Consider the following 20,083-nt stretch of genomic DNA (forward strand, 5'->3'; position numbering starts at 1 on the left):
CCTTCGCAATATGACCCCAAGCCCCCAACAACATAAATAAGAGAAAGATGGTTTCCAAAGGTGCCAGGTGATAATTCCCTGAAATACTCTGTTTGTTTTGTTTTGGGGCCTTACTGGCAGCACTCAGGGGTTACTCCTGGCTCTGCATTCAGAAATTGCTCCTGGCAGACTCAGGGGATCATATTGGATGCCAGGAATTGAACCCAGGTCTGTCCCAGGTAGGCCATGTGCAAAACAAACACTCTACCACTGTGCCATCGCTCTAGACCCTGAAATACTAAGTTTGGACCATCAGCTTTCCAGCCTGGGGTTGAGGCTCTGCTTACTTCCAGGCTGCCCAACTGGACCAAAAGAGCTTGGAGGTGAGCTCGGAGCTTGGTGTCTGTCTCCCCCACACGCAGTGGAACAAGGAGCAGGTGGGGCCCTCAGGGAACAGGCTATCTGTTCTCCGGCAGCTCGCCAGACTCAGGAGGACTTCCTCTGCAGTCCCAGCCCTTGGCCACCCTCCCAATCTGCCTACTCCCAGACTGTCTGTCCTTCAGGCACTCAAGCAGGAGGGACAACCAGTACCTGAGTTTATCAGCGATAAAGATGACCCTCCGCTCCAGGAGCAGGGAGGCAAAGACACAGAGCAGGTGTCGAACACTGAGAGCTGAGAAGAGAGACTCGAAGTCCACGTGCTCCAGCCGGGAGTCGAGGGGCCGGCACAGTTCAATCACCTGCCGAGGAGCAGTGAGTGGTGAGTGGGGGATCCAGCCCCTTGGAAAGGCCCACAGGGGAGAAAGGAGGAAAGAGGGAAGGGAAACAGGAGGGACAGAAAGGTGGGGCAGTACCCAGAGGCAATAGAGATGAGAGCTGGAAGGGCCGGCTCACAATATAAAGCTCACTACAAAGAGTGGTGAGTCTAGTTAGAGAAATAACTACTGACAACTATCATGACAATGATAGTGAGTGAAATAAATAGAATGCCTGTCTCAGAGGCCGGGAAGGTGGCGCTAGAGGTAAGGTGTGTGCCTTGCAAGCGCTAGCCAAGGAAGGACCGCGGTTGGATCCCCCGGCGTCCCATATGGTCCCCCCAAGCCAGGGGCGATTTCTGAACACATAGCCAGGAGTAACCCCTGAGCATCAAACAGGTGTGGCCAAAAACCAAAAAAAAAAAAAGAATGCCTGTCTCAGATACAGGCAGGAGGTGAGGGAGGAAGGAGATGGAGGCATTGGTGTGGGAAGGTTGTACTGATGAAAGGGGGTGTTCTTTTCTATAACTGAAACCCAACTACAAACATGTTTGTAATCATGGTACTTAAATAAATTATTTAAAAAAAAAAAGAAAAGTGGGCTAAGGAGAACATGAAGAAGTGGGAAACATGTGGAAGTGAGGGTTCAGGGTGCCAAGACTGTGAAATGGGGAGAGGGACAGAAGCAGTGGCATTTGCCCAAATGCCCAGCAGTGCCCCTTGGTGCTAGCATATCTGGATGCCAGTCGGATGCCCAGCAGTGCTCTGGGACTGGAGAAAGTGTTCAGGCCTTAGAGTCCCCCAGGACAGTGTCCTGTCCCAAGAAGGAATATAGTCTACTGGGCAGAAGTAACAGGCTCAGACAGACTGTGAGGATCCTGGGGCACCAGAACAGGCTCCTCAGCAGAGAGCTCAGAACCTTCCCAAGGATGTGTGCTATGTGCTCCCATTTCTCTTGCTTCTCTGTATGTGGGAACGTTTCCTGACCCACCTGCATGGCTGCTCCGGGGCATATTTCTGTCTTGATGTATATGTGTATGGGGGACATGTGTATGTATGCGTATGTGTATATGTGCACACTGCCAGGGATGGAACCAGGGAAGGAGACATGCATAGCATGTACTCCTTCCTTGCGTTCCATCCTCAACCCCACGTTCCTCTCTTCAAATCACTGATACTGTCACATGACACGCAGGGATTCGGGCTCAGGACCCCATGCAGTGCATACATACACATACAGTCTGAAGTCCTCTCCCGTCACTTGCCTAGGGTCTGGTCTCCCAACTCAGGTCAGGTGTGGGTTAGGGTTCTCCTGCCACAGGGGACAGTCCTCCCCCCTCCCACCCACAGTGCTAGGAGCTGGAGACATAGGGCAGAATGAAATGTGACATAACCCAGAGCCATATAAAGAAAATGGAAGGGATGAAAAGATATATACTCTCCTTGAGCGGAGTGATAATACAGAGGGGATAGTACAGAAGGAAGAAGAAGAGATGAATAGTACAATAGGGAGAGATAGTGCAGTAGAGAGAGATAGTACAGTGGGGAGACAGTACAGTAGGGAGAGACATTAAGTAGGGAGAAACTATACAGTAAGGAGATATAGTCCAGTAGGGGAGACAGTACAGTGGGGAGAGAGAGAGTACAGTGGCACTTGCCTTGCACATGGTTGACCTGGTTTGGCACCCCATATAACCCCGAGTCCCACTAGGAGTGATCCCTGAGCACAGAGCCAGGAGTCAGCCCTGTACTCCACTGGTTGTGCCCCCCCCCATAAAAGAAATACATGTTTTCCTCTAGTCCCCACCCAGCCAGGGAAAGGGGATGCTGAAAATTCTGATGAACAAGCAGCACCTTATTTTTCCTAACAAGAACCTCTGTCATCTGACAGAGTTAGAGAGGCAACACAGACCGGCCATGAAAGCAGGTTCAGACATAGTGGGAGAAAGAAGGTCCTGGGGTGTCAAAGGACCCAAAAGAGTCCAGTGCAAGGGCTGGAGTGATAGCACAGAGGTAGGGTGTTTGCCTTGCACATTGCCCACTCTGGACTGACCCAGGTTTGATCCCCAGCATTTCATATGGTCCCTTGAGCCTGCCAAGAGAGATTTCTGAATGCAGAGCCAGGAGTAACCTGAGAGTCGCTGTGAGTAGCCCTCTCCACAAAAAAGAGTCCACTGCAAGCCCTGACCTGTCCATAATAGCTCAGGCCAGGTAGCAAAGGGGAACTGGAACCCAGAGCTGGAACTGGATCTTGTGAGGGCTGCACTGGGCTTATGGTGGCTTCTAGGAGGTCTGAGGGGCAAAAGAGCTTGACAGAATGTGGGGGTCAACAGGAAGTCAGACCCCGAGATGCTGGGATGCAGCTCAGGAATCCCACTCTTCCTGGAGAAGTGGGTGGGAGCTCACCTCATTCCCCGAGCCAGGTAGGAAGTTCTTGACCACCACAGTCTTGCCTAGGGCTGGGAAAGGTGCTTCCATGACGCTCCTCATGAGGGGCTGGACCAGGGCAGGAGAGATGCCTCTTCGTTTCTCGACCTCATCCAGAATCTGTGGGAGGAGAAAAATGGCTCTGATGAAGGTGAGCCAGCTCTGCTTGGCTCTGCCCTGTGACCACCACAACCACCAATGGAAGAGTAAGGGGAGGCCCCATCTCATTGACCATTTCTCCAGCTTCAATCAATCATGCATTCCCTCTGCTGTTTGCTTTGCAGCTCCTCCCACTAAAAGGGTGAAGTATAGTTTCTGGTTTCCCCTTGGGGTATGGCAAAGTGATTTACTGGATTGAGATATATATTCTCAGTGGGGACAAAATTGTCCTAGTGGGATAAAAATGGGTTCTAGGATTGGTTGTGAAAAACAAAACAAATGGTGTTTTACTGGTTCGAAGTCCTCTGAGGCCCCAGTAGTCCATGAACAGGTATGGTGGGACATGCACACACTAACTCTTTCTCTGAGGGCTCCCCAGAAACACAGTGCAAACCCAAACCAAAGTGAGACCACTTGCATTGGCCTGAAGGCTAGAATGAAACGATCGTTGGCAAAGAAGTGGAAAAGATTGTAATATCTTAAGTGCCTTTGGAAAAACTGTAAAACTATTTTTTATTTTGTTTGCTTATGTGTTTTGGGCCATACCTGATGGTGCTCAGGGATCACTCAGGGCTCAGAGAACCACATGGAGTACTGGGGTCTAACTCAGACTGGCTGCAAGCAAGAAGAGTGCCTTACCTGCTATACTATCTCCCCAGCCTTTCCTCAAACTATTTTGAGGAATTTGAGGCTGAGTATATGATAGGACAATTCCAGTCCTAGATAGTAAACTCAAGAAAAATGAAAATACGTTCACACAAAATCACGAGCACTCACAGCACAGTGAGGGATAACAGCCCCCAAGATGGAAACAACCTAATTACCCACCAACTGATCAGCTGGTAACGGAATGTGGTCTCTAAAGAACAAAATGTTTTTAGTCATCATAGAAATAAAGTACACATGCTAAACCCTGGATGAACCCTAAGACCATTAAGGGAAGGAAGCCAGTCACAAAAGACCTAAGGTTCTTAGATTTAAATCCAGAATAGGCAAGATCCTGGAGAGGAGGAACAAGGTGGAAGTAAATCTCCAATCTGGAGGTCAATCCTGATGGGTGCAGGGCTTCTTTTTTGGGGGCGGGGGTAGGGATTTGATTTTGGGGCCATACCTGGCAGTGCTTAGGGAATACTCCTGCCTCTGTGTCTCAGGAATTTCTCCTGGCAGTGCTCGGGAACAATATGGGATGCTGGGGATCAAACCCGGGTACCTCTCTGTGCTGTTGCTCCAGTCCTCCCAAGGCTGTGCTCAGAAGGCTTGTGATGCACAATTATGTGGTGTCTTACAAAAAAGCCATGAGTTATATGTCTTACCTGGCTGAAGTGTACGGTCGTGGATTTTATCTAACTAAAAATGCTACCAAATACTGTCTGGGGGGGGGGTTGGGGAGGATGGAAGTCTAGTGCAGCAGGGAGGGCATGTGCTTTGCACTTGGCTGGCCTGGATTTGATCCCCAGCACCATTATGATCCTTGAAGCTTTGCCAGGAGTGATCCCTGAGCACGGAGCCAGGGATAAGAGCTTCCTTCAAAAAGTCTAGGGCTGGGGCACTGGCTCAGGGGCCTGGAGCACATATTTGGCACGTGGGAGGACTGAGTTCCAACCCCTGCATTGCCTGACTCCAAGTGTGGCTGCCGCAAGTCCTGAGTTCAGAGCAGTCCCTGAGCAGTATGCCAGTTCAGAGCAGTATGCCAGCTGTGGCCTAAAACAAAAATCAAACAAAATGGTAAAATAAAAGATCTTCCACGGTTAAACTATAAGACAAAGAGTTAATTTTTTAACTAATTAATTAGGTAGTTTTGGAAGAGAGGGAAGGAGGCTGCCAGTAAATTATGCCTGAACATACTTTGGGGGCTGGAGAGATAGCACAGCAGTTGGGCCTTGCAAGAGACTGACATGGGACAGACACGGGTTCGATTCCTGGCATCACATATGGTCCCCAGAGCCTGCCAGGAGAAATTTCTGAGTGCAGAGCCAGGAGTAACCTCTGAGCACCACTGGTAAAACCAAAACCAAAAACAAAACCAAAAACAAACAAAAATAATTAACATAATCTTCATGCTGAAGACCGAGTTTAATCCCTGGTACTACAAGGTCCCCTGAGCACTACTGGGTGTGACCCTCAAAACAAAAACAGCCAAATATCATGTAATTATTCAAGCCATGAAGTGTGGTTAATCTGAATGGAGATGTGTTCCAAGTGTAAATACAGAACATAAAATTGAAAGACTGTAAAATACCTTTTCATGAACATGGTGCTTCAAAAAACAAAGAATATAAAATACCAATAATTTTTCTAACATGTTGAACTAATGCTACTGATACTACTTGGATAGATGGGATTAAATAAAATTTATTATTAAAATAAAAAGAAATGAAAAAGAGAAAAACAAAGAAAAACAAAAGAAAAATGGGATGAAGAGATGGCACGGAGGTGGGGCATTTGCCTTGCACATGGCTGATCCAGGTTTGATCCCCGACATCCCACATGGTTCCCTGAGCCTGCCAGGAGGATTTCTGATAGCAGAACCCGAAGTAACTACTGAGCGCTGTCGGGTGTGACCCAAAAATAAAACAAAAGAAAACAAAAACAGTATGGAAGTTCCTCAAAAAGTTATATGTGTGGCCAGAGAGATAGTATAGCGGGTAGGATGCTTGCCTTGCTTATGACCGACCTGACTTCAATCTCCAGCATCTCATATTGTTCCAAAAGCACCACTGCCAGGCGTGGCCCAAGTAAAAAAAACAAACAAAAATCCCAAAAAAATAAGTATCAAATGATCATGTGACCCAGCAATTCTAGTTCTGGAAATATATATATATATATATATATATATATATATATATATATATATATATATATATATAGTGCCCCAAAGAAACAGAAAGCAAAACTCAAACAGTTAATTTAGACATTCACATTCACAACAGCATAGTTTGTAACAGTCAAAAGATGGCATGACACATATGGTTAAGAACAATGAGGTATGGAACCGGAGAGATGGCATGGAGGTAGGGCATTTGACTTGCATGCAGAAGGATGGTGGTTCAATCCCGGCATCCCATATGGTCCCCCAAGCCTGCCAGGAGCAGTTTCTGAGCACAGAGCCAGGAGTAACCCCGGAGTGCCACCAGACCCAAAAACAAAACAAACAAACAAAAAAAAAAACAATGATATAGGGGCCAGAGCAATAGCACAGTGGTAGAGTGTTTGCCTTGCATGCAATTGACCCAGGACAAACTTGGGTTCGATCCCCGACATCCCATATGGTCCCCCAAGCCTGCCAGGAGCGATTTCTGAGCTCAGAGCCAGGAGTAACCCCTGAGCACCGTTAGGTGTGGCCCAAAAACAAACAAACAAACAAACAAAATGAGGTATAAATGTATGACAGAATATGAGGGCTTCATGCTAAGTGGAATAAGCCAGACCAAAGGGTAAATGTTGTATAATTCCATTTACATATAATCTGAGAGTAGTCCAGTTCATAGCGAGAGAAAAGAGAACATTGCCAGGAGCTGAAGGAGAAAGAAGTAGGGAGTTAGTGTTGAAGCGTAGGGTTCTCGGAGAGGAAGATGTATGGGGTGATGGTTGCACAACAATATGAATGAATCTGCACACTTCAAAAGTAGTTGGGGGTGGGTCCAGAGAGATAGCATGGAGGTAAAGCATTTGTCTTGCATGCAGAAGGATGGTGGTTCAAATCCGGGCATCAAACCCCGAGCCTGCCAGGAGCGATTTCTGAGCATAAAGAGAGAAATAACCCCTGAGCGCTGCTGGATGTGACCCGAAAACAAAACAAAACAAAGAAACAAACAAAAGTAGTTAGAAGAGAGCCAGAGAGATAGCACATGAGGTAAAGTTCCTTTCTTGTACACTTAGTTGACACTGGTTCAATCTCTGGCTCCACATATAATTTTCCCTGAACACCATCAGGAGTAATCCCTGTGCACAGCGTCAGGGGTGAACATTGAAAAAAGCTGCATGTCGGGCCCGGAGAGATAGCACAGCGGTGTTGGCCTTGCAACAGCCGATCCAGGACCAAAGGTGGTTGGTTCAAATCCCGGTGTCCCATATGGTCCCCTGTGCCTGCCAGGAGCTATTTCTGAGCAGACAGCCATGAATAATCCCTGAGCAACGCCGGGTGTGGCCCAAAAAGCCAAAAAAAAAAAACCAAACAAAAAAAAAAGAAAAAAGCTGCATGTAAACCCCCTTCAAAAAAATTATTTGGGGGCCAGAGAGATAGCATGGAGGTAAGGCATTTGCCTTGCATGCAGAAGGATGGTGGTTCAAAGCCCGGCATCCCAAAGATGGTCCCCCGAGCCTTCTAGGAGTGATTTCTGAGCATAGAGCCAGGAGTAACCCAAGTGCTGCTGAGTGGAACCCCAAAAACCAAAAACCAAAAATAAAAAAATATTTATTTGGTGGGGCTGTAGAAATAACAACACAATAGGCTGTATTCATGCTTTGCATGCAGAAGGCCTGAGTTCAGTTCCATTGTTGGTACTGTATAGTACCATAAACACTGCCATTAATGACTCCTGAGTAGCCAGGAATGGCCCTGACTACTACCAGATGTGCCCCCCCACCCCCCGCCGCAAAAAAACAAACAAACAAAAAACAGAAAAATACCCTTACCCCCCAAAATATAAACATGGATAGTCTGATAGGTCCTTTGCTCCTCAATTCCCATTGCTCTGACTCTCCCTCAGGACCTGACCTTTAGCAAGACTTATTTACTATTTATTTTGCAATACTGGAGATCACACCCAGGGCTCCCTTTCTGTGAGGGCAGTCCTCAACCACTGAGCCACAATCCAGGCCAGCAACTCTAACTTCCCATCCCAAAGACAAAGAATAGAGGGTGATGATAAGAGAAGAAGAGGGAGCAAAGAGTCAGCCATGGTTATCAAAGCACTGGGAAGGGGATTTTTGGGGTGCTCCTGGCCTTCCCCAGCTTGCCTCCTGAGGAACCCACGTCCTCACCTTGGAGAAGAGACTGAAGCAGCCCAAGCGGCTCACGATGCAGTAAACTTCAGGGAGGCGCTTGCCTTTGCCGCCGGGCTGGTGGGAGCAAAACAGAAGGCTGCCGTGAGCATCAGTGTCTCAGAGAAGAAAACTTCTAGAATATCTCTGTATACCTGCCCTGTGCCAGCTGTTCTCCTACACAGTGGACTTTGCAAGTCCACGAAGTGAGGAGTCTAATGCCACACTGACAGGTGGGAGACACTTCTAGTCATGGGCATCAAAGACTAATTTTCCTCATGGGATCAAAGCAAGGGGGTGGGGTGAGTCATGCACAGCAGGTGCTCAATATGACCTCTGAACCAGAATGTAAAAGCAGCTTCACTCTATTACATGAAATCACCCAGGTTGTTTCCCAAGACCTCCTAGACCTATATGTTCCTTATGATGCTGATTCCAAGTGAGAAATCGTTTCTGAAATTCCATTTTAGAAATAACTTCAAATGGTCAACCAAAATGACCCCCCCCTTACTTTTTCAATGACTAAGGAATCAATTTTTTCATATTTACTGCACATCTATTCTGTGCCCCTGTGTGTTATACAGGGCCTTACTTCCTCCCCACAGACTGGTGTGTGCTCCGAGTGTGATATACTTGGTCACTACTAGGGATGTCTCCAAGAAGGGGCTCAGGTAGACAAGAAGTAAAAGTGTCAGGCTGGACTTTACTGTCTTGTAAAGGTGATTATTTGAATGGAGACACCCTGAAGCCATGCATCCTGTAGCCTGAGACCACGTTTTTACACCCTTAACAGCCATTGTGAAGGGCTGCTATGGGGCCTGCTCGGCTCAGTCTAATAGAAGCTCTGGGCTTCAGGAGAGAGGAGATAGCAGAGGTGAGGAGGACAAAGGAGAGCAAATTTTGTCTCTTTTTTTTTTGGTTTTTGGGCCACACCTGGTAACGCTCAGTGGTTACTCCTGGCTATGAGCTCAGAAGTTGCTCCTGGCTTGGGGGACCATATGGGAAGGGGGGGGTGTCAAACCGCGGTAAAGAAGCCCTCAGGGGCCAGAGCTGTGGCGCAGAGCAGTAAGGTATCTGCTTTGCCAGTGCTAGCCTAGGACAAACCGCAGTTCGATCCCCTGGCTTCCCAAATGGTCCCCCAAACCAGGAGCGATTTGAGTGCATAGCTAGGAGTAACACCTAAGTATCACAGGGTGCAGACCTCCAAAAAACAAAAAAAAAAACAAAAAATAAAATAAAATAAAGAAGCCCTCAGACTTCCTTACATTCGGGTCTCAAACTCAATTTACCTGCGGGCCGCAGGAGGCAAAGTTGGGATTATCCTTGAGTGCAAAGTCAGTAGTAAGCCTTGAACATTGGGGGGGTGTGACCCAAAAAACTAAAACAAAACAAAAAGAGATTCCTCTAGGGCAGGGCCACAAAATGTTGTACGGGGCCATTTTTCGGCCCATGGGCCTCGAGTTTGAGACCCCTGCAACCTGTTGCATGTCTACTAGGTCAACCTTATTTGACCTAAAACAAAGATCATCCCTGGTTCTTTTGTATGTTTGTTTACAATGTGGATTTACCCTAAAACAGAGATTGTCTTGCTTGTTAATCTGAGTGGAACTGGCTCAAGATAGCCTGATCTGTCCTTACTATGTCCTTACTCCCCATCCAGGCATGGTCTCTGTACAAAATAAAAACGGCAGTTCTGGCAGACAGGTGGATGATATATGAGGTAGAAGACTGCCAAACTACATGTGTTTCACCCTCAGCCTGGTTTCGATTATTTCATGCACGACCCTGATTCTGATTCGTTCACCTGGGGTTGGAGATACAGCGTGTGGGGTGATTTTACATGTCTTATCTCCTCTGTGAGCATGGCAGAGGCTCTTAGAAAGCCTAGACAGACTGTGCCCAAGGCTTGAAGAACTCAGAATGAATGAACTCACCAGCAGTCTGCGACAGTAACCAAACCTTCGGCTCCCATCTTCGCCGGTTAAGACAAAGGAGAAGGTTTCACTGTAATAGGGAAAGCGAGATATGTCAGGGCACAACAGAAGCATGGATACTCTGAACACCTCACCCATCAACCTCATTCTGATCTGCACTGGGATCCCCGCATCCTGACGCCCTCATCTACACCAAGGAGAGGTGGCTCTGAAGTGGGACTATGTCCTGAGAGGAAGCAAGGGTCTCTTTTCACACACATGCACCAGATCCACTATTTAGGGGGCATCTATTTGGAAACTGCCTTCATGAGTTTGGGGGTACCTGTTCCTGTAGTGGTTCTCCTGGGGTGCTATGCCATCCAGAGCCACCCCCAGGCTTGGGCCATCTCTGACACGTAGATGTGGTGCTGCAATTGTATTAACCACATTCAAATGTGAGCCACTGGTGGTACATGCCAGTGTCCATGTGTCAAAGACAGCTAGGCTGACCTCAGAAAACACAATGGCCCCAGACAGGAGGAGTCCCAGGGCATTGGGCTTACTGATGATGAAGACTAAAGTTTGTGAGCTTATCTCACTTGGAGAAGCAGTTGAATGGCCATGGATGTGTCTCCTAAGCATTGAGTGAGATCTGGGACAAGTTTTTTCCTAACTTTTCTTTGACTCTGAATTTCCTTCCTTGCCTTGAGGAAGGCTCTGGAAACAGGCACATCCCTAGATTGGCAGCAAGTCATTCTCCAGGGAAGTCTGAAAACTACCAGTAGAGTTCAGTGCTCAGGGGTTACTCCTGGCTCTGCATTCAGGGATCATTCTTGGCCGGGCTCAAGATGTGTTTGGGAGTCGCCAACTCTGCTCACATATTGTAATTTTTGCCATGGCATGTAGGGCAGGGGAGAATGCTCAGCACAGACCTGGTAAACTGTTGGACTGGGGTCCAGTCCTTGGCGTCAGGGAAGCAGAACTGGGGAATGACCTTTAGCTGGTCCTCGGTCTCTTTCAGAAACTTGAACGACCTTTCCAACTGCAGAGAGAAGGGTAAGAAAACATTCAAGAGGGGCTGGAGAGATGGCATGGAGGTAGGGCATTTTTCTTGTATGCAGAAGGATGATGGTTCAAATCTTGGCATCCCATATGGTCACCCGAGCCTTCCAGGAGCGATTTTTAAGTGTAGAGCCAGGAGTAACCCCCGAATGCTGCTAGGTATGACCCCAAAACAAACAAAAATCAACAATAAATAAGCCCCTTGATGGGAGAGGGAGACACTTGGCAAGATGCCAGGTCCCCCTGCCCAGTTGTGAAGAAGACCCCTTTAACTTCCTCCCTTTGGAAGCTCCCCCATTCAGTCTGTGGGGCCCTCCTTCCTCCGGGAAGTCTTGGATTTGCTTTGATTTTGTGGTGTGAAAAGGGATTTCACACATGTAGGACAAGCACTCTAGTGTTTAGCCATTCCTCCCAGCCCCCAAGTACATGCTTTCTTTTCATCAGGAGGGGGTCAAGGGCTGAGGGTTGGGTCACACCCAACAATGCTCAAAGCTTACTCCTGTCTCTGTGCTCAAGGACCACTCTGGTGGCACTCAGGCAAACCATACTGGGTGCTGGGATTGAACTAGGGTCAGCTTTGTGTAAGGGAAGTTCCTTTCTTTCTCCTGGCCCAAGAAATTTGTAACTGGCTGTGATCAAGTAATTATAAACACCACTGCTCTCAGACTAACCCCAATCAATCTTTTTTTTGGGGGGGTGGAGAGCACGCCTGGTGGCACTCAAGGGTTACTCCTGGCTCTGTGCTCAGAAATCACTCATAGCATGCTCGGGGTATCATGTGGGATACCAGGGATCGAATCCAGGTCTGTCCTGGGTCATCTGTGTGCAAGGCAAATACCCTACCACTGTGCTATAGTTACGGCCACCCAATCAATCTTATAGGGGAAACTTAGGAGGGGTAATAAAGTGTTTTAGAGATACCCACCATCTGGGCTAGAACTAGTTGACTCAGTCAGGAAAATTCATAGAATCCTTTCCAATGAAGAGATTCCTGAATCTAAAAGACCAAGCCTCAAATCTGGCCTTCTAATCTCGGGCCCAGGTAAAGCTCCCAGACAAAGACATTTTCTTTTCTTTTCTTTTTTTATGGCAGGGGCATGGGGGAGTTCAGGCCATACCCTGCCATGCTCAGTGGTTACTCCTGGCTCTGTGTTCAGGATTCACTCCTGGCTGGCTCAGAGAACCATATAGGATGTTAGCAATCGAATTCAGGTTGGCTGTGTGCAAGACAAGTGCCCTACTCGCTGTACTATTGCTCTGACCTCAAGGAAAGACATTATCTGTTTGGTTTTTTTTGGGGGGGGGGGTTGGGCCACACCTGGCAGCGCTCAGGGGTTACTCCTAGTTCTGCACTCAGAAATTGCTCCTGGCAGGCCAGGGGACCATATGGGATGCCAGGGATTGAACCCGCATCCATCCCGAACCAGCCGCATACCAGGCAAACACCTTATTGCTGTGCTAGTACTCTGGCCCCCCTAAAGACATTTTCTAACACTTCTTAGTGAATATATAGTGTAAAAAAAAATTTTTTTTTTTTTTTGTTTTTTGGGCCACACCCGGCAGTGCTCAGGGGTTATTCCTGGCTATCTGCTCAGAAATAGCTCCTGGCAGACATGGGGGACCATATGGGACACCGGGACTCAAACCAACCACCTTTGGTCCTGGATCGGCTGCTTGCAAGGCAAACACCGCTGCACTATTTCTCCGGGCCCATATAGTGTAAAATTTAATTCAACTACATTCACAGATCTGGCCATCTTCATATATTTTGATTTGCAATCACTCCTAGTTTTTCTCCCAGGGGTACTCTGGGGACCAAGTGGAAGGTGGCAGGCCTTGAATATAGGCATCTCCCAGGCAGAGCATTTGCTCTACTGTCCAGTCACACCTTCTTATTGTAGAGGTTAAGAAAATAAACCCGGGGGCCGGAGAGATAGCATGGAGGTAAGGCGTTTGCCTTTCATGCAGGAGGTCATCGGTTCGAATCCCGGCGTCCCATATGGTCCCCTGTGCCTGCCAGGAACAATTTCTGAGCCTGGAGCCAGGAATAACCCCTGAGCACTACCGGGTGTGACCCAAAAACCAAAAAAAAAAAAAAAAAAAGAAAAGAAACCCGGGCCCGGAGAGATAGCACAGCGGCATTTGCCTTGCAAGCAGCCGATCCAGAACCAAAGGTGGTTGGTTCGAATCCCGGTGTCCCATATGGTCCCCCGTGCCTGCCAGGAGCTATTTCTGGGCAGACAGCCGGGAGTAACCCCTGAGCACCGCCGGGTGTGGCCCAAAAACAAAACAAAAAAAAAAAAAAGAAAAGAAACCCACGATAACATAACAAGTGTGGGGGCCCATTAGGGAACAGAATGATCTAGATTCTCTGATCAACTACTCTTGTCTCTGTGCTCTGGAGTGGCTCCTGGGTATGGGTGATCAGAGAGGTCTGGAACAGCTCACAGCTCTGTCTCTCAGCCCATGGAGATATCTCTCTGGCCCTGAGACAATCCTCCAAACTCTTGGGCAGCCTATCTCTCTGACCCCTCCAAATAAGGTAACCGTGTGCATTCAGACATGTTAATGGCACATGGCAGGCAATCTCTATGATCTCTAATATGAAGACCTTGGTGAAGGCCATTAGTGGAACGAGACAAGAATAGGAATTAGAAAAGAGGAGAAAACAGAAAGTTTCCTCTGAGAGACAGACAGAGAGACAGAGACAGAGTGAGAAAGAGAGAGTGTAAGAGAGCAAGAGAGAGCACAGAGAAAACAGCTCAGTGATGAAAAGTAGTCCTGGCAACCACAGAAGGAAGCTGGTTCAATGGATGAAAGGATACACACAGCACAGAGCGTTATGTGACCACTGACATGCTTCAGAATTCACAGCAAATATTCATAAATGACAAAAGGGCTTCTAAAACATGAGACATGGGAATGAAGCAACAAGACAGCAGGGAGGTTGCTTACCTTGCATTTGGCTGACCTAGATTTGATTCCTGGTACCCCATGGGGTCCCTTGAGCCATATTAGGAGTGACCCCTGAGTGCAGAGCCAGGAGTCATCCTCAGCACTGCTGGGTGTGCGCAAAAGCCAAGAAAAAGTAAAAAAAAAAAAAAAAATTTAATTAAAAAAACTCCCACAAGGTGAAAGTCCAGTTCCGTGAGGAAATCACAATACAAGGAGAGACAGAAGTGAAACCTCTGGGCTGGAATGATAGCACAGAGGTAGTGTGTTTGCCTTGCATAAAGCCAACCCAGGAAGGAACCCGGGTTTGATTCCCAGCATCCCATATGGTCCCCTGCCAGGAGCAGTGCAGAGCTAGGAGTAACCCGAGTGCCGCCGGGTGTGGCCCAAAAACAAAAACAAAAAAGAAGTGAAGCCCATGAAGCTGCTAAGAAGGTCAAGTTCTGTGGAGTGGAATTCAAGGTGACAGTTTCTCTATCCATTTCTGTCTCCATCCCCTTCTCCACAGATAGGGGCCATCACGCTGTTGCCAACACACTTCAGACATGCTATATGCTGAGCCACTATCTCAGGATAGGACAGGGAAAGAGGAAGAGGACACTCCTGTACCTTGATGGGGAACTGCTGGGTGACTTCGGGTACGTAGGCCGCCCCAGTCTGCTTCCTGTGCAGAGACACCACCACGAAGAACTCAAAGAGCCGCCGCTCCTGGAACTCTGCAAGCTCCCGGTCCAAGGTGGGCAGCCTGGGTGCCTGCTTCAGGCGCGATTTCACGTTCACCAGGCGCCGGCTGTGAGCTGTGGAGAGATGGAGTCGACCGGAGGGTGGACCACCAGTCCCACTTATGCACCTGTGGACAGGTGCTCCTCTGCGGGAGTGGCACTCTTGGGGACACTTACCAATGGCATGGAAAGGCACAATACTGGCTGGACTATGAGGCAGAGTGGGGTACCAGGGTCCTGGGGTATCTGTTGATAAGCTGGCCAGTGGTGTCCTTGTCCCTGTCTGTCTATTGGGGAACAGACTCCCTACTCTCCTCTCTTACTCTCAGTGTATGGGATGTACCTAAACCCCTGGAACTGGGTGCTGTGCAAACATCTTGCCCGATGCTGACCCTGACAAGAGTTGGGACCTGGCTTCCCTTCCCTCCTGCTATGGGGACAGGCTATGGAGACAGGTTGGTGGCACAGTGGGCCAGGAGTAGTGGGGGGATCAATGGCGAAGAAGGGGTGTGTGGGGCCGGTTCCCCTCAACTCACACAGCAGCACTGGACTGTGCTTTCACTGCCTGCTGCTGTTTTTTGTTTTTTTTTTTCTTTTTAGGCCAAACCTGGTGGAGCTCAGGGGTTATTCCTGGCCTGGCACTCAGGAATTACTCCTGGCAGAGCACGGGGGACCATAGAGGATACCGGAAATTGAACCTGGATTAGCTGGATGAAAGGCAAGTGCCCTACTTGTTGTACTATACTTCTGACCCCAGAAAGACACAGAAGCTTGGTTTTTGTATTGTTTTAGTTTTTAAGTCACAACCAGTGATGCCCAGAGCTTACTCCTGGCTCTCCTCAGGAATCACTGCAGGCAGTACTCAGGGAACCACATGGGATACTGAAAATTGAACCGAGCTCAGGCACTCTACCTCCTGCTACTGCTCCAGCCCCATTTTCCATGGTTTCTCCCTGAGTTCTGAGGAAGGGCAGAAAGCTCTCTAAGGGGCCCAGAGTGATAGCACAGCAGGACGGCATTTGCCTTGCACACGGATGACCCAGCACTGACTCAGGTTTGATCTCCGGCATCTCACATGGTCCCCTAAGCCTGCCAGGAGTGATTTCTGAGCACCACAGGGTGTGGTCATTCCACCTCCCCGCCCCCCCCCCCCCCCACACACACCCGCTCCAAATAAAGAAATCTCTCTAAGGCTCAGACTCTGCTCCCTGAATTCAGAGTCAGAGGCCAAACAAGTATTTCTTCTTCCTTTTTTTTTTTTTCCCTTTGGTTTTTGGGTCACACCCAGCAGCGCTCAGGGGTTACTCCTGGCTCTATGCTCAGAAATCGCTCCTGACAGGCTTGGGGGACCATATGGGATGCCGGGATTTGAACCACCATCCTTCTGCATGCAAAGCATGTTATCTCTCCAGCCCCAAATGTTTCAAGAGCTCCATTTGCTAACTGAGGTACTGGAGGCACTGAACCTGTGTCTGAGGTTGTCTGGCTGTGTGTGTGTGTGTGTGTGTGTGTGTGTGTGTGTGTGTGTGTGTGTGTGTGTGTGTGTGTGTGTGTGTGTGTGTGTGTGTGTCGCGCACACAGGTTTGGGCCCACACCTAGTAGTGCTCAGGGACAACTTCTGGCTCTGCACACAGGGATCATTCCTGATGGTGCTCGGGGGAACATACGGAAAGTGGGGGATTGATTTAGATTTAGGTTAGCACATGCAGAGCAAACAACCCCATCTATTATCCTATTCCTCTGGCCCCATCATCTGGCATTTTGACAGCAGTGATATAGGACTCTAGGTCTCTAGTGTCCTAGGCACAGTGTGGACATCCCCATGATATCATGGGAAGGCCTGAAAACAGGCCACCCTGGGGACCCAAAGAGGTGCTGCATGCAGAGCTGATGCACAGGCCTCTCCTGGCCATGCTCCAGACTGACAGCCCCCTGAGCATCCACCCTATGGGCACCACTGGGCCCATGGACATTCATGCCCTGTGCCACCAGCTTGGGCCCAAATTTCTGGTCTGGTCCACCCACACTTATGCAGCCCCTCCTGGACATCCGCATCGCTCTTCTCACCTTTCAGCTTCTCCTCCGTGTCGCTGTCAGACTCACTGTTTTCATCTGTCACTAAGGAAACCAAACACAAGAAGATTATACTTGTGAGTTTTTCTTTTTTTTTTTTTTTTGGTTTTTGGGCCACACCCGGTGACGCTCAGGGGTTACTCCTGGCTATGCGCTCAGAAGTCGCTCCTGGCTTGGGGGACCATATGGGACGCCGGGGGATCGAACCGCGGTCCGTCTCCTAGGCTAGCGCAGGTAAGGCAGGCACCTTACCTCGAGCGCCACCGCCCGGCCCCACTTGTGAGTTTTTCAAGGCAACCTGTGCAAAGCCAGATAGGGGCAGAACAGGTGGCTTTCATTTGGCCTGTTTCAAAGGGACATTTGGCCTGTTTCAATGGAATGGACAAATTGCATCCAGCTCGATATTGTCTCCACTTTTGGTTTGTTTGTTTGTTTGTTTGTTTTATTTTGGGGCCACACTTGGGAGGTACTCCACATTCAGGAATCACTGCTGCTGGTACTCTGTTAGGTTACACATTATTTTACCCAAAACAAAGATCATCCCTGGTTTCTTTGTATCTGTTTGTTTACAACTGGTTTTACCCCAAAACAAAGATTGTCTTATATGTCAACCTGGTCAGGACAGGCTCAGAATAACCTGAGCTATCTGCCCTCACTATGTCCTTACTGCTCCATTTGGAGGTGGGCTCTATACTCAATAAAAATAATTCTGGCAAGGCAGCTTGGGGGCAGATACGAGGTAGAAGACTGCCAGACTATATGTGTTTCAACTTCTGCCTGGTCTTAATTATTTCATGCATGACCCTGCTTTAGACTCAATCACCTGGGTTGGAGATACAGCACTTGGGGTTATTTTACAGTTTTGTTTGCTTTATTTTGGGGCCATACCTGCAGTGCTCTGCACTCCTGCTGTGCTCCGTAGACCATATGGGATGCTGGGTATTGAACCCAGGTAAGTCACATGCAAGGTAAACCCCAAACCTTTGTACTATAGCTCTGGCCCCAACATATCTGCACTTTCATTTGGTCCTTGACCTACCCTCATGAAATAACAAAGAAGGCCTTGGTGTCTTCTGCAAGAGCCAGGCAGCAATAGTTCCTGTGAGGCCCTGGAACAGAGAATTTGCTACAGGGCTAAACCCCCAGCTCCTGAGGGTGAAACCATGTGCCCTTTGCCTTGGTGCCTCATCCTTGGGCCCAGGAAGCCATTTGGGAAGAAGTGTGCCCAGGCTGACTGGGGAACACGGTTGGCACCTACCTTTTCCTGAGTTGCCCTCTGTGCACTGGGACAGCCTCTTTACCCGCTTCTTCCCTCTCCGGGCCTCATAGATGGCATTGATGCGGGACACCAGCTGTCACACACAGGGTTTGGGATGAAACAAGAGCAGTGTTAGAGCCCCAGGGAGAGGAGAGCAAGCCCTGCCAACTGGCCCACTTGTGGTCTCGAGATCCTTCATAGTGGCTGACAGCCTAGCTGAGGCCCTGGTAGACATGCTGAATTACCAGCAGGGATACAGGGGGATGCCTCAGAGGTTTGGGAAGGTGTTTTTACTCTGCTCCCCAAACAAAACAAAAAAGATGCAAAAAATAACCTCCACCTTCCAAGACAGAGCCCTGGTGGAGCAAGCAGAGGTGTGAGTAGGGGAGAGCTAGGGTGGGTGGCACTGTGGCTGTGATCCCCCCACATAGGCCTGCCCCCAACAATCGGTCCTTCCTCTCTGAGCTCACTCAGGCTATACTGGCCAGTTATTCCACAGACACCATAACCGGAAGCCTGTGGGGATCTGTGTCTATAATCATTTTCAGTTCTTGTTTGGTTTTATTTGTTTTTTGGAGGGGGGTTTGGGGCTCAAGGGTTACTCCTGGCTCTGTACTCAGAAACTGTACCTGATAGGCTCGGGGACCATGAGATGCTGGGAATCGAACCTAGGTCCATCCTGGGATGGCTGTGTGCAAGGTAAGAACCCTACCACTGTGCTGTCTCTCTAACCCCTTGTTTGTTATTAAGCAATACCCAGTGATGCTCAGGGGTTACTCCTGGCTCTGCACTGAGATTTCACTCCTGATAGGCTCAGGGGATCAGTTGTGATGTCAGGGATAAAATTCAGGCTGATTTGTATCCTGGGTGCTATTTCCTTTGAGGTGCAGAAGCTTCTCAGCTTAATATATTCCCATCTGTTAATCTCTGCTTTCACTTGCTTGGAGAGAGCCACCCACTGAGTGGGAGAAACTATTCACCCAATACCCATCAGATAAGGGGCTAATCTCCAAAATATACAAGGCACTGACAGAAATTTACAAGAAAAAAACATCTAATCCCATCAAAAAATGGGGAGAAGAAATGGACAGACACTTTGAGAAAGAAGAAATACAAATGGCCAAAAGACACATGAAAAAATGCTCCACATCACTAATCATCAGGGAGATGCAAATCAAAACAACTATGAGGTACCACCTCACACCACAGAGAATGGCACACATCACAAAGAATGAGTATAAACAGTGTTGGTGGGGATGTGGAGAGAAAGAAACTCTTATCCACTGCTGGTGGGAATGCCGTCTAGTTCAACTTTTATGGAAAGCGATATGGAGATTCCTCCAAAAACTGGAAATCGAGCTCCATATGATCCAGCTATACCACTCCTAGGAATATACCCTAGGAACACAAAAATACAATACAAAAACCCCTTCCATACACCTATATTCATTGCAGCACTATTTACCATAGCAAGACTCTGGAAACAACCAAGATGCCCTTCATAAGACGAATGGCTAAAGAAACTGTGGTACATATACACAATGGAATATTATGCAGCTGTCACGAGAGATGAAGTCATGAAATTTTCCTATACATGGATGTACACGGAATCTATTATGCTGAGTGAAATAAGTCAGAAAGAGAGGGAAAAATGCAGAATGGTCTCACTCATCTATGGGTTTTAAGAAAAAATGAAAGACATTCTTGCAATAATAATTTTTAGACACAAAAGAGAAAAGAGCTGGAAGATACAGCTCACTCAGGAAGCTCACCACAAAGAGTAATGAGTTTAGTTAGAGA

General features: G+C 48.3%; 1 protein-coding gene across 1 annotated transcript in view; it reads right to left on the minus strand.

Moving 5' to 3' along the window:
* Positions 1-20,083, minus strand: part of DENND2A (DENN domain containing 2A) — a 54,604-nt gene that overhangs the window by 18,729 nt on the left and 15,792 nt on the right. Inside the window, exons 5-12 of the mRNA XM_049774306.1 lie at positions 18,284-18,377; positions 17,020-17,070; positions 14,840-15,027; positions 11,149-11,258; positions 10,238-10,307; positions 8,304-8,381; positions 3,141-3,281; positions 571-719 (exon numbers count right to left, since the gene is read on the minus strand). Coding sequence (XP_049630263.1) covers positions 571-719; positions 3,141-3,281; positions 8,304-8,381; positions 10,238-10,307; positions 11,149-11,258; positions 14,840-15,027; positions 17,020-17,070; positions 18,284-18,377 — 881 coding nt within the window. The remainder of the gene's footprint in view (positions 1-570; positions 720-3,140; positions 3,282-8,303; positions 8,382-10,237; positions 10,308-11,148; positions 11,259-14,839; positions 15,028-17,019; positions 17,071-18,283; positions 18,378-20,083) is intronic.

Source organism: Suncus etruscus, chromosome 1, assembly GCF_024139225.1.
Source record: "Suncus etruscus isolate mSunEtr1 chromosome 1, mSunEtr1.pri.cur, whole genome shotgun sequence".
In the NCBI taxonomy this organism is placed as follows: Eukaryota; Metazoa; Chordata; class Mammalia; order Eulipotyphla; family Soricidae; genus Suncus; species Suncus etruscus.